The 13,796-nt window shown below is 37.2% G+C and overlaps 1 protein-coding gene across 9 annotated transcripts in view; it reads left to right on the top strand.

Annotated features, from left to right (window-relative positions):
• Positions 1-10,058, top strand: part of mef2cb (myocyte enhancer factor 2cb) — a 92,048-nt gene extending 81,990 nt beyond the window's left edge. For all 9 annotated transcript variants that reach the window (XM_079815038.1, XM_079815042.1, XM_079815040.1 and 6 more), the window contains 4 exons: positions 5,529-5,701; positions 6,606-6,735; positions 7,620-7,755; positions 8,662-10,058. In XM_079815038.1, the coding sequence (XP_079671164.1) occupies positions 5,529-5,701; positions 6,606-6,735; positions 7,620-7,755; positions 8,662-9,025 (803 nt within the window). In that variant the 3' untranslated portion in view covers positions 9,026-10,058. The remainder of the gene's footprint in view (positions 1-5,528; positions 5,702-6,605; positions 6,736-7,619; positions 7,756-8,661) is intronic.
• The last annotated feature ends 3,738 nt before the right edge of the window (positions 10,059-13,796 follow it).

Here is a 13,796-nt window from a genome sequence, read left to right on the forward strand (position 1 = left end):
AGATATGGAGAGGTCAGCCAACACATATGAGAAATTCTATTTTAGTCTCTAAGGTGGAGTCCAATAGCAAGTCTGTTGAGTTGTTTTTTTTTTTTTTTTTTTTTTTTTTAATTTACTGCTTACAGGCATTTGCTCCTGAACCACACCTATGCAGTTTACGGGTCATTGAAGTACTAGTGCATGTGGCTGTTGCTAGAACCGAGGCAGGCCTGAAACCTCAACACCGAATCAACAAACATGGACAACAGGATTAAATGCGACCGTTACACCACATTAAGACTTCAGAGACGGTCCAACTTACAGGGAAAGTGAGCGTGTGCTTAACCACACTAGCCGGTCAGCTTGCTTTGACACAGAGTGGAAACTTAGGCCAAGCCCATTTAACAGTTAAGCCTCCTCTGCCGAGGCCCAGAAATAGAATCCTCCTTTATCATGTGTACACATCAGGCGATTTGTGTGTGAGGAGGGGACCACTCATTTCTGGGCAGCTGTCATTTTAGTACTTCCCCATTGTGAGGGCGATAGCTGGGCCACAAGTGCTCAGGGATGAGACTTGCGTGGCTTTTGAACGGGAAACAGCAAGTTGGACACTGTTGTGGCCTATAGCTCACTGGTTTTGAATCTGAGATGCCGTTTTCAATGACTTACAGAACAAGCAACTGTAAAAATCAGGTGAATAGCATTAGATAAATTAGTTTTGTGCTACTTATTGGCCACCTGAATCCCAGCTGTGCTGCTTCTGATCCATAAATCAAGTCGCCGTGGCTCATTCATCACCAGTGTCTAGCACACGTCCTCGGTTGAACTCATCGTCTCAGTCTGTCTGCTCTCGACGGGTCACTTTAACTCTTGTGTGGTATTGCTAATCACCAATTGCCGTGCTCTGGTTATTAAATATACATCTCAGCCTGTGTGATCTGAGAAGTCCATGTGTTTTATGATTGGCTCAGGGTGTACTGTACTGTATGGGCCCCTTTAATTAACCTGCACACATCATGAAATCACAGGTTTCTATGGTTACCAGAACAGAACAGAGACAAGTCTCTAGTCCTCCTGTGCGGTAATAATTACAGAAAGTGTTTGGATTTTCTCATTGGGTAGTGGTCAAATAGCTTGAACCTAAAAAGTTTAAAATGCACAGATATTAGGTAGACGTTATATGTGGCCCTTGTTTTATTTGTTAAAAGATTTTAATAGAATAGTTTGGCTTAAAACAAGATACAAGTTAAGCTCAATCAACAGCATATCGCTTACGAAAATTAAGTTCATTCAAGTGGGCTATTAGTATACTTCTTTTAAACTAAAAAAATAAGAAAGTATACTTTCAGTCTACTTTTTGCGTACTTCTCAGAAATATACTTACAATTGTACTTAAGTATACTTGACTTATACTGACAGAATAAGTCTATATTTGGACTATACTTGTACTCAATCTTTTGACCGAGATATACATAAAAGTAGAATTAAGTATTTTGAGTATACTTGGCTTGTAGTTGTGTTTACTCTTTTGATTGAGTGGCCTATTAAACACTTTTTTTCACATAGTTTACAGACTGTCTTATAAACTTACATCGTTTGAAAATATTGATTTATAAAGAAAACAGATATGTTCCTAATTCTGAATATCTGAATTTTTGTGTAGGCTATACTATAAATATATATAAATAGTAAACTATAAGTATGATGCTATGTTCATTTAAAGAAAACTTACATCACTTGTACAGTTGCCGTATAAGCGAAAAACGTAGTTGTGTACTCAAAGAGTACTACTTATACACTTAAAGTATACTTAAAAGCATACTTTTATACGCTAAAAAGTGGGCCAGTTTAGTCCCAAGCAGTATTGAAACACTTACAAGTTTACTACTAGTACATTGATATTAGTATACTTACTACATAAAGTATGCTTAAAAATATACTTGAACTTCACTTAAATATAACTACTTAATAAAATGAACTTGAAGTATACATATTTTTTGTAAGGGATGTGACATAATGCTGATTACCTGCATACAAGCTGGAAGTGAATTGGGCCAAAAAAAGCTGATTTAAAAGAAGTAAGATTTAAAAACCGAAATATACTGCTTGAACTTTATAAAAGCAGGTATGCTAAATGAATTAATCGTTTACATTTGATGTATTATGTGAGCTGTAACGCTGCTTAAATCTTTATTTTTACAGTAGTTTATTGCATTGCGTCAAAGTTATAACTTTAACTTTAAATACAAATGTTTGTTTTTTTTATTCTTAGTCAAATTAAAGTGTTTTAACATGCAAATTGTTTGTCATATCTATACTATAGAAACAGCAAGTATTTAATGTGTATGAATTGTCCCTGTTCACTTCCATTGTAAGTTTTGCAGTGTAACCTACATTACTTTTTTAAAAAGCGAGCGAGAGAGAGAGAGAGAGAGAGAGAGAGAGAGAAGCGGGGATGAGTTGGAATATGTTTTCGTGCAATCAGCATTATGCCATGAGTGCTGTCGATTGAGCTCAACTTGTACTGAGCCCGTTGTATTCCTTTAAGTGTGGAAATTTATTTTTAGGGCATCAAATGCAGTTTTATTTCCTCATCTCCACTGTGAACAATAAAGTGTGGCTGTTTAAGTGTTTAGAGAAGAGCTCCAGCCAGCTGTTTTTTCGAGCCCTGTACTTCACTGTGTATGAGAAGACAGGAAATGCATCAGTGCACATGGCACATACGTACATCCACCCGCTCACACTTGTACAAACAACAATCTCTCACAATCACAGTTACTCTTCCTGGTTCCCGGCTCATGTCCTCCTTATTTTCCTTGAATCGTGCAAATTGCGCTTTCAAGACATCTCATTTGAAAACAACAAAAACCATCGCCTTCAAATTAAAGAAAGATCACCAGGGCGAAATTGCCGAGGACGACATCTGCGTCTAGTTTTCCTCTCGAGTGTATGATTGGGAAATTCATTTATGTCTACCGTATAATTCTTAACCCTCTTTTAAGTGGCAAAAGCCATCCAGCACTCCACATTTTCCCCCTCGAAAGCAAAAAAAAAGAGGGATTTGGATTGAAACAAAGACTCTCTACTACTTTCCTCGATCCTTCCTATTTTTTTCCATTATAATGTACCCCTTTGGTTCTTTGGAGATGATGAAGTTGGGTTAGCAATTGTGGATGAGGTATAAAGATTGCTTGTCTGATCCACTTCTGGTAGTCATAAGAGAAAGCCACATGTGCACACATGTATTTATCATTGATTGCCAAATGACGACCTTCACTGTCAGTAGTTAGGGGCCATGCATTTTATGTCATTCAGAGAGACTGCTGCCTTGGGAAATGAGATGTGATAGTGGCAACCTTCCCATTGTGCTCCAGATGGGACTTGAAGTGATTCTTTACAGTTGAAATAAAGGGTCTTGAAATGACTGGAATATCATTCAAAACCCATTTTCTCCATCATATTGTACATTCTAATATTTCATATTTAATTTGTACATTAGCCCCTGATTTCACAGACAAGGCTTAAGTCTAGTCCTAGATTAAATGCATGTTTGAGCTGTTTTAACTGAAAGTAACTTGCACTGACATATATTAAAATATGTCACTGCCATTGTTTTGTCTCAAGATGCAAACCAGTAATGTTTCTTCTAAGGCACGTTTATAAAAGCGACTTAAATGCCTTAATTGAACGAATCCTGGCTTAATCTAAGCCCTGTCTGTGAAACCAGGCCTAAATGTATTGGATGTCCCGTTTTTATTTTTTAACCCAAATAATGTAAAGTGTTGGATCAAAAACAGTGGTGTTCTGCTCAAAAATAACAATAATACAGAACATATTTCAAAATGTTTTACCTAATGAAGTTTTTACTATTTTGACATCGGCTCTTAAAGCACCAAGAGTTACCAATGTCACCTGTCTCTATTCATCAAATACCTGCCTCCTTACCTCAAAACCACGAGAGGAACAAATGAGCCTCATCTCTCTCATTTCTCTCTTCACATTTTCATGTCTCAATTTCTTTAAAGAGACATAATGCTGCAAGAGTTTGCTCTGAAACAGAAACATTCATTCATTTCATCCATACAACATATATATTCATATATTTCACTTAGCCCATTGTCTGTGCCTTAATTTATTGTTTTACATTGATTAATAATACATTGTTAGCTAACTGTGTGCTTTGTATATGTATACTTCTGAAATACATAACTTGGACACAGTCTCCTCTGATAACAAATCACTTTAAATTGTAATGTAGGCGCATGCATTTTCTGAAAAGCTGCTTTGAAAGGTATGTATTGTGAAGAGCGCTATACAAATAAATGTGAATTGAATTGAATTCAGTCGGCCATAGCTGAAGACCAAACACCTCACGCATCTTACATTTAGCTCCACATGTGACCCTTCCTCGACCTCTTAAAAGAGACGAGATGATCAGTGACTTGCATCATAGTTTTTTTCACCGTAATGCATGTTATGAAGAAAATATTAGCAAATCACTATTAATTAATTAAAAATAATAATAATTTAACTATTAATCCTACCAAAGTGGGGGGGTTCTTCTTTTTTCACTTAATGTTTTCTTAAATATCAGATGGTGTTATTTATTTTTTTATTTTATTTTTTATATTTTATTTTATTCATTAACTTTTTATAAATACAGTTTTATGTTTATAATGCTGATGCTTAATATATATATTTTTTTCACAGTGTAATTTTATATTATATTTTATATCTAGATGAAGTTTTTTTTTTTGTATTTTTATTTATTATTTATTTTATTTTTTTAGTTTACATTTTACGATTTAAATTTTTTAGGGGTTTGAGGGGTAATGTAATGTCATAATCATGTAATGTCATCATTTTGATAAATTAAATAAATACAATTGTATTTCATCTTTGCTTAATTTTAGAATGAAAATGTTTTTTTTTTATTTGTTTTTTTTACAAATATTTTTAAAACATGTTTTATCTTATTTCTTAAGAATGCCCAATAATGTAGCTTATCCATGATAATCAGTTGAACTGAGAGCTTGGATCTTTTTACTCATGCAGATGCCAAAAAAAAAATGTAATCATAATGACATATAATGATTCATGAGTGAAAATCATCTGAGCGTGACGGGGTGATTTGGGGTAGCTGAATTAGTCTGGCTTGGTTTGATGGAGGGTGAATGAGAGGGTGTGTTTACCAAGTGCTTGGTACAAATGAATGAGTGGTGGTGGAGGTGAAAGTTGTGTGAAATGGTGTGGAAACATTGAATTGAAAGAGCACATTCTTGGTGAAAGATGGCTGCAATATTCCAGAACGGATAAAACGGTGTTTAATGGCGGCATGTGGTGAAGGCTCACTGGAACCGTGTGGAGAGCTGCAGACAGGGTTGAATGGAAGCTTCACAGTAGATGACGGTGGAAATGGTGCATTCTGGTGCAGGCGAGAGAGTGAAATGAAGCTTGCTTAAATTGTGTGGCATGGTGAAAGTTTGATGTACTCAATTTGGCTCTGTTGTGTCTAACGCCTTTCCACCTCCCTTTCTGTCTCTCATTAGGAAATGGCTATGGAAACCACCGTAACTCTCCAGGACTTCTGGTGTCCTCTGGAGGAATGAACAAGAGCATGCAGGCCAAGTCCCCTCCACCGGTGAACCTGGGGATGAACAGCCGTAAGCCTGACCTACGAGTGCTCATCCCACCCGGGGTCAAGAACAACATGCCCTCCATTGTAAGTTTACCAAAGGGTGTTGTGTGGTACCACATCCATAAAACCACACGCCTCGGTTCCTTCATAATCCTCCGTGGTTCTCCTCTCCTTTCCTTTCATTTCCTCTCCAGTAGTTTCATATCTAATAAGCACAGGTTAGAGTTCTATTAGAAACATCCTAATTAGTCTCCTCAGCAGCTTTGGTCTTGTTTGGTGAAGCTTCATGTAGTGTTATAGGGTCCATCAGCTTCATTCACTGCCACTGTCAGCAAATGACACTAATTCTGGATTTATCACCCTCCCTTTACTGCCATCAGTCTGAGGATTTTGACCTTCTATTGGTAAGTGACACTGTCACTCAAACATAGGCTAATAGATCTAAAGGCCATTTTTCCTCCTCATGCACATAAAATGATCAGACCAGTAGTGTGTGGTCAGATATTGTTTAGCGTATGCACATGTTGACCTGTAAAAGTCCTCAAGCGCGATTTTGTACTAGTGAATAACGAACATCTACACAAATAAGCTCCAGAGTGACATCTAGTGGTTATAAGAGCTGTCTCGATCTCAGGTCTTATTGGCCCCTCCATGTCCATCTCTGCTTTTCTAAATCTGTGTCGCATCATTCAGTCATCATTCCAGCACGACAAAACAGGAAAAAACACCTCCAACCCCTCTTTTACTGGTTCTGTTGCCTTGGAGACCTTGAGTTTCTATAGCGACCAAGCGCCTTATGAGGGATTGTAAATCATAGGTTGAGAAGGTTCAGTGGTGCTTCATGTCAAATTACTATTTTTCCCTTTCATTATTTTGCTGGGCTGGGGGGTGCTCCCTCATTTGTTTGATGAAGATACAGATCTGTTCAAGCCTCTTGACGTGACAAGTCATCTATATGTGTCCTTCTTCTCTCTTCCTCTTCTTATAGAACCAGAGAATAAACAACTCTCAGTCTGCACAGTCACTGGCTACCCCCGTGGTTTCTGTAGCGACGCCCACTCTACCAGGGCAGGGAATGGGTGGTTACCCATCAGCCATTTCCACCTCATATGGTACTGGTAGGTACCTCGATTACACTAACACTGAGAATTATATACACACATTATACATACATTTATAATAACTTTATACACACATTTTAAAATGTTTTACTATAGAGGAATAGATTTGTTTTTATAGTTATACCATTAAATGTAGTAACTTTATTTTTAATGTTTATTAATAAATTAATTAACAAATTTTGTGCTGTCAAATCAATTAATCGTGATTAATCACAATTAATCGCATCTAACATCAAAGTGTGTTTACATAATATGTGTGTGTGTGTATATATATTTGTGTGTGTGTGTATACATATACACACAGATATAATAATATATAAATATAATAATATATAGTCACACACACACACACACACATACACACACATATATATATTCTGTAAACACAAACTTTTATGTTAGATGTGATTAATCGATTTGACAACACTAAATATAATATAATATTAATGCATCAATCTAAAACACTGTTCAGTGGTCTATTACTACTGTAATTACTGTAAATTAACATAATCAGATGTAAGAATTGACATACATATTTTTTTATTAGAATTTCATAATGCTTTTTTATTATTTAATTGAGATCTTTTTATAATACTTTATTAAACCCAGACTAAATGAATGCAGAATCTGACTGATTTATTGGGTGTGTCTCAATCAGGTCCCTAGTTCAGTAGTCGGGGCACTGATCAGGGAGTCAGCCCATTGACTCATGTCCTGATCAGTGCCCCGACTACTGAACCAGGGAGCTGATTGAGACGCACCCATTGTCTATCTTGTGTGTAATAGCTCTGTCTCTCCAGCAGACGGAGCCATTGCTATCCAGATAAGCAGCACCAATTTTAGGACGCAAATATTAACCCTGGTCATGTGTTTTCTTCTAGAATATTCTCTGAGCAGTGCAGATCTGTCCTCTATATCTGGCTTCAACAGTGCTAACACTCTGCATCTGGGCTCAATGAGTGGATGGCAGCAACATCAGATCCAGAACATGCAGCACTCTGCTCTCAGTCAGCTGGGGTGAGTCACACACACACACACACTTGATTACCAATACACACATCAATCCTTATGCACTTAAAGGTACACTATGTAACTTTTGAACCTCTAGTGGTAAAAACAAACAAGCAAACAAACAAAAAAACCTACATGCATTTTGCAGAAGACCATTGTTTTGGTTGTGCTTCGATTCTGTGTGGATGAATATGGTTATCCTACTGCTCAAAAAACATTGACTACTAGGCTTAAGAGATATAACCAGTTTAGATGACAGTATTTGTTAGTGTTACCAACATTTCAAATCCCTCAGTTCTCGCCATCTCCAAAAGCCAAGACAATATTAATTCTCTATCGCATTCTCTTTTTGCTAGGATTGGCTACTCTCCTCTGTTCTGCGTTTTTTTAAATGGATGATTCTCCGGAGGTTCTTAATTTGTTGTGACAACTAACCTATACCACTCTCACCCCATATACACACATCAAAGTAGCTGGAGCAACTTTTCTCAATTTACGGATTTGACGAGACACACTCGGGCCAGTGACTTTTGCCTAGTTTCCCACAAAAAACATCTGGACAAGTCTAAAATATAAACACTTATAATAGTTTTTCCATAGTGAATCGGGTTAAGACAAACACACGTCTTGGAAGAAGGACTGAGGATGTATTTACTCACTATTTAAATGTTACATAGTGTTTAATACCGTTAAATTTCTCTCGCTTTCTTTTGCTGTTCTTTGTCACGATGTAGAAAGTAAACTTCTTTTTTATTTTCCAAACTCATGCAGCATTTTCATTCTGCAATAACCACATTTGAGTATTGTTAGACAAATGTCACTGATTTGATTGTATCTTTGCCACCTGTGTACAAGAGTGCACGAGCACTCATTCCGATCCGTAACCCCCTTCATTTCCTTTCCTTCCTACAGAAATTGCTCTAGCTCTCACTTATGTCAGGGTTCAAATCTCTCCCTGCCCTCTACTCAAAGCCTGCACATCAAGTCCGAACCTGTTTCTCCTCCTAGAGATCGATCCAGCAGCACCACGCCCGGCGGCTACGGCCAGCTACCGTCTCACCAGCAGCACCAGGGCCCGCCCCCACAGGGGCGACAGGACTCGGGCCGCTCCCCGGCCGACAGCCTCAGTAGCTGCGGCAGCTCGCACGAGGGCAGTGACCGCGACGATCACCGTCCCGACTTCCATTCGCCCTTAGGATTGGGTCGGCCCGGCCTGGACGAGCAAGACAGCCCATCTATCAAGCGCGTCCGCCTTTCGGAGGGGTGGGCCACATGATAAGCGATGCCCCCTTGGACAGCCCCATCCTCGATCTTGACCTCCCCGCGCGATGCGACGTGGCTCCACGGCGCCTCGCACGTTCTCGCTTTCTCTCTGCCGTTTATGACTTGTCACAATCATTGCTCTCCCTTGTTCTCTGATTTGCTGTGGAGAGGGGAGGAAGTGCTCTCGAAATTACCTGTAATGTTGTTGTTTTTTATTATTATTATTATTATTATTATTATTTTATCAGAGTGTGTCTGAGATACGTATTGCTGGGATTGACGGGTTTTCAGGGAGGGAAACAGGAAGGAGGACTATTGCAACCGGGTCGGGGAGGGTTTAGTGGGCGGGCTACTATGCATAACTTGTGCAGTGTGTGGAATACAATGTAAAGAATTACCATATATGCATATATATTTACACATTGTGTAGGTGTACATGTATGCAGAGCAACAAACCAACAAAAAGTGTCAGGTACTCTTGGATCTTTTTTTTGTTTGTTTTTTGTAAAGTACTTGCCTCAGTGATGTTCAGCCACAAGAGGAGCACAGCAGAGAGGTGACAGCTTAGCACTTGAGTTGTTGTACCAGTACAATATGTACAGATTCCTTTTTTTGTTTTGTGCCACTCTTTTCAGAGGGCCACTTCGCTAAATGTATGTTATGGGTGACAATGTCATGTTGCAGGTTCAACGTATTGTACATAGAGACAAGGCTGGGACACGGGGGAAGGGTCAAGGTTGGTAAATATTGCTGATTTCACACAAACAAAACTGTTATGCAAGAATTTCGAAGGATTGTACAGATTTATGTGCAGGTTCCTTGGTTAAGTTATGGGGGAGTGGGTATTTCAGGAAAAAAAACTCTCCTGCTGAAGGAAAGAAAACAGCAGGACAGAGTGGCATCGCAAAGATGAAGGACTTTAAATTAAGAGCCATGTTACTTCAGTCTGATGACATTTAAACCTAGGACTTGCAGTTGTTGTTCAGTATTAAAAGAAGAAAAAGAGAAAAAAAAATGTATGATACACTTGCTTCTATTTTCATATCAAAAAGGAATACAATGCAAAGCATTTTTGTGGCTTTTTGTAGTTTATAAGAGCCAGAATGTGTTTTGATAGCTTTGCTTATAAGAGAAATGATAGTAAAAGAACGAGAAACCTTGGGCTTTTCAACCATAAGCCATGAAATCTGAGACAGTGAATTCTTGCTTTGCTCAATGTTTTTTCCCTCTCTCTCTCTTTCTCTTTGTAGAAGTTTTGTTTTTAAACGTGTATTTCTAAGTATATTGAATAATAATATTAAGAATCTTTTTAAAGAATCTGTGAAATTAACATGCTTGTGTATAGCTTTCTAATATATGAATATATATGATACAAATTATGGTCATAACCTTTTCCCAATTTCAGGGGATATGTGCAGTTGCACACGTTAATCTTTTTCCCCCCTTCTTTTTTCCTTCACCGGACTGAGTCTTTCAGGGGCAAATACACTCAGAATGACATTTTGAAATTTAAGTCACACTCATAAATATGCCCCCCCCCCCCCTTTTTTTTTAAAGCACAAGATATTTGTCCATATCTCCTCTTTGGTCTGGAATATTCACAACCTCTTAAAGTTTCCAGTGTCACATTAATCGACATTGCACTGAAGATTTTATAATAAAAGACAGCACAGTCATAGATACCTCATGACTGCTTGTGTAAGCTTGTATCATCATTTAGTGGATTGTGATTAGTTTTGTTCAATTGCTATACATATCTATCATTGTGCATTCTGTGATTTTGACAGGACATATGTTAGTCTGTTTTTTCTACCAAAGACAAAAAGTGATGTTATGTTTGCCGATCCATAATCCTTTCTGGGTTTGAGACCATTATGTTTCTTCACAAGTTGTTCATGCTAGTGGCTGGTACCTCTGACTCACCCTCCCAGTGCCTCAGATTACCTTTCAATGAGTTGGTCTTGTTGAGAATTTGGAACATTCTCATCTTACTAAGGAGTGTACAGTATTGTGAAACAATGCCATTGTTTGTTATATAGATTTCAACTGTCCATATATGACTCTCCGGTTATTTTTCTTTTCTTTTTTTTTTTATTGATTTTTTGGTTGATCTTTTCTGTTTCTCTCTCTCTCTCTCTCTCTCTCTCTCTCTCTCTATCTCTCTCGCTCTCTCTCTCTCTTGAGTGTTGTTTCCATTAAATATATAAATAACAAAATAAAAAAAAATGAAAGAAAAAAATGCTGAAAAATTCTGTAGTAACAAATGTAGCTTGTATAAACCTACAATGGGTAAGGTTGAAAGAAAGTGTCTTTTTGTTTTCTAACCAGGAGAAAGAGGCTTTCAGCGGCACAAGCTGGACTTTGTCGCCACTTGAAGACAAGATGTCATTAAATTAAAACCACATCTCTGTATCTCAAGGGACTTGATTCAGCTGTATGTAGTAAAAATTAATGTATGGAATAAAAAAAATTGTTTCTCCTGCTGGGACTTAAAAAAAAGGTATTTGTATTTTGCAGAGAATTCAGTAAAGTTACTGGCTTTCTTAGTTACGCAGACGTCCTGGTGTGATTTTTATTGTGTTCTGTCCCTCGCCTTGATTGCAAGCTAGCTTTGTGAATATGTATTTAGTCAGGATCTCTAAATCAAACATTTTTCCTATTCAAAGTGATTAATCACAGAAGCATCCATTCAGAATAATAACGCTATATTATACTGTGGTAGTAAATCATCATGTGTAGGCCTATTTTGTATCTTCAAATAGGCCTATATAGGCTACACAAGGCTTACCACTTTGGATTTCAACAAACACTTGACTTTTCTAAATAAAATATTAGAACATATTCATCATTCACACATTCATTAAACCGCTCAGAACCTTTTTTTCCCCCATTTACAATTAATATTGCAAAATCTCATGACATAAATGTCATCATGTAGGCCTATGTGGAATTTGGCTACTCTATTTTTGTTAACGTTTTTTGTGTTTTTGGATTGTAGACCTATACAGAAAATGATCCTAAGAAACACCCTGATTCCTAAAATATATCATTGAATTATCAAACGAAAGTCTACAATAGCCCGAGTCTGTAAACGTGAAATAAAAAGTGGTCGCTGTCAGACTGTTTGTTTAGCCAATCAGAAGGCTTTCAGGGGCTTTCTGTCGCGTGCAGTGTCCAGTCCATATATGGAAACCGGAAGCAGAGAGCGCGGTAGTAATGAGTTTGAAGGATGCGAAACTACGCAGCTGATTTCTCACCTGTCAACAACGGCCTACACAGTTAAACCTCCTAAAATTAACTCTGGGAGTAAAATATAGAGACCAAAAAGTCAGTGAACATTGGTTAATATTTTCCTGTTTGAGGGAGGTAAGAGTTTAAAAACGGTAAAGCAAACTTTTAACAAGGTTTAATACGTTTTTCGCTTTGCTTCTGCTTTAAGTATAGCCTATATTTTAAATCAGAAGCAAAGCGAATAACGTCGTTTATAATAACCTTGTTAACAGTTATACGTTAGCTAGGCTATATATTTTCTGGTCAACAAGGCTCAAAGTGACAGGGTTGTGCAACGATAGGCGCTGGTGTTTATAATGAACATTCTAGAATGGCGCCCACAACACCTGTAGGCTATATCATTCATTGGTTCCTATCTTTTTTAACCTCTGAAAAAATGTTTATCTCCCGTACATTAAGCAGATAACATATGTTTGTTCTTTAAATTCTAACAACTGTATAGTAGTAGCCTTGTAGACTAAGCTATAGATTTGATGTGTGAGCGTCGACTTTTGATGGTTTGTAATGGTTTATTAAGCTTTAAATATAACATAAAAACAGTTTTTCCAAAAAAAATAATAATAATACAATAAAACAAAATTGTCAGATTTGAGGTGACCCAATGCAACTGAATTGTGGATGTGGAAACAGCAGAGGCTGTTGAAGAGACAATGAATCCTTGTAGCCACAAGATGTCACCATTGTTCAAATTTTAAAAGATTTCTTGACCGCCTTTATTGGATTGCATTCACACGCTTCTATCTCTTCTATCTATACGGTGAAACAGTGATGACCGAACTAATCAATGTCAGCTGCTTTAAACGATACGTCCATACTGCACAAATTCGACACAGACTACGCATTCACACTCTTCGATTAGGCATTCATGGGCTATATATATATTCTTTGTATTGAATTGTAATTGTTTTGACTGCATTTGTATGGCTTTCTGGCTTCTTGCTCGTTAATTGCTTTTGGCCTGTACTCAAAATATAACATGTGCAGTGCATAAAATAAGCCAATTTCATCAAATTGGATCTTATCAGATGTGAGGACTGTTTTATATGTCCTGTGTATGTATTCTCTAACTACTATAGACACTTTTACCGAGTCAAATCAATGGCAAAAAAAGTGTCCCAATCACCCTGAATTCACCATATATAGCCTATATATATGTATATATATATAGCCTATATATATGTATATATATATATATATATATAATGTATATGTGTGTGTGTGTAGTCGTATATAGCCTAAAACATAACATGTTTAATCTTAAATGTAGTGTTTTTGAAAGTCTGTAATGATCGAGAAGAAAGTCACAACAAAGAGATTATTTCAATGTTTAATCAACATGTTTTCATCAGGCATTATATCACCTTTATATGACACAAGATAATTCTCATTTAAAGTAGCTACACTTTCAGAAAACTTTCAAAAATAGGCTACTATGAACACAAACGAAAGAAAGACAATCAAATGCGCTCTTTTTGAAAGAATTTGCAGTTTAT

The sequence above is a fragment of the Gobio gobio genome, assembly GCF_949357685.1.
Source record: "Gobio gobio genome assembly, chromosome: 4".
Classification (NCBI taxonomy): Eukaryota; Metazoa; Chordata; class Actinopteri; order Cypriniformes; family Gobionidae; genus Gobio; species Gobio gobio.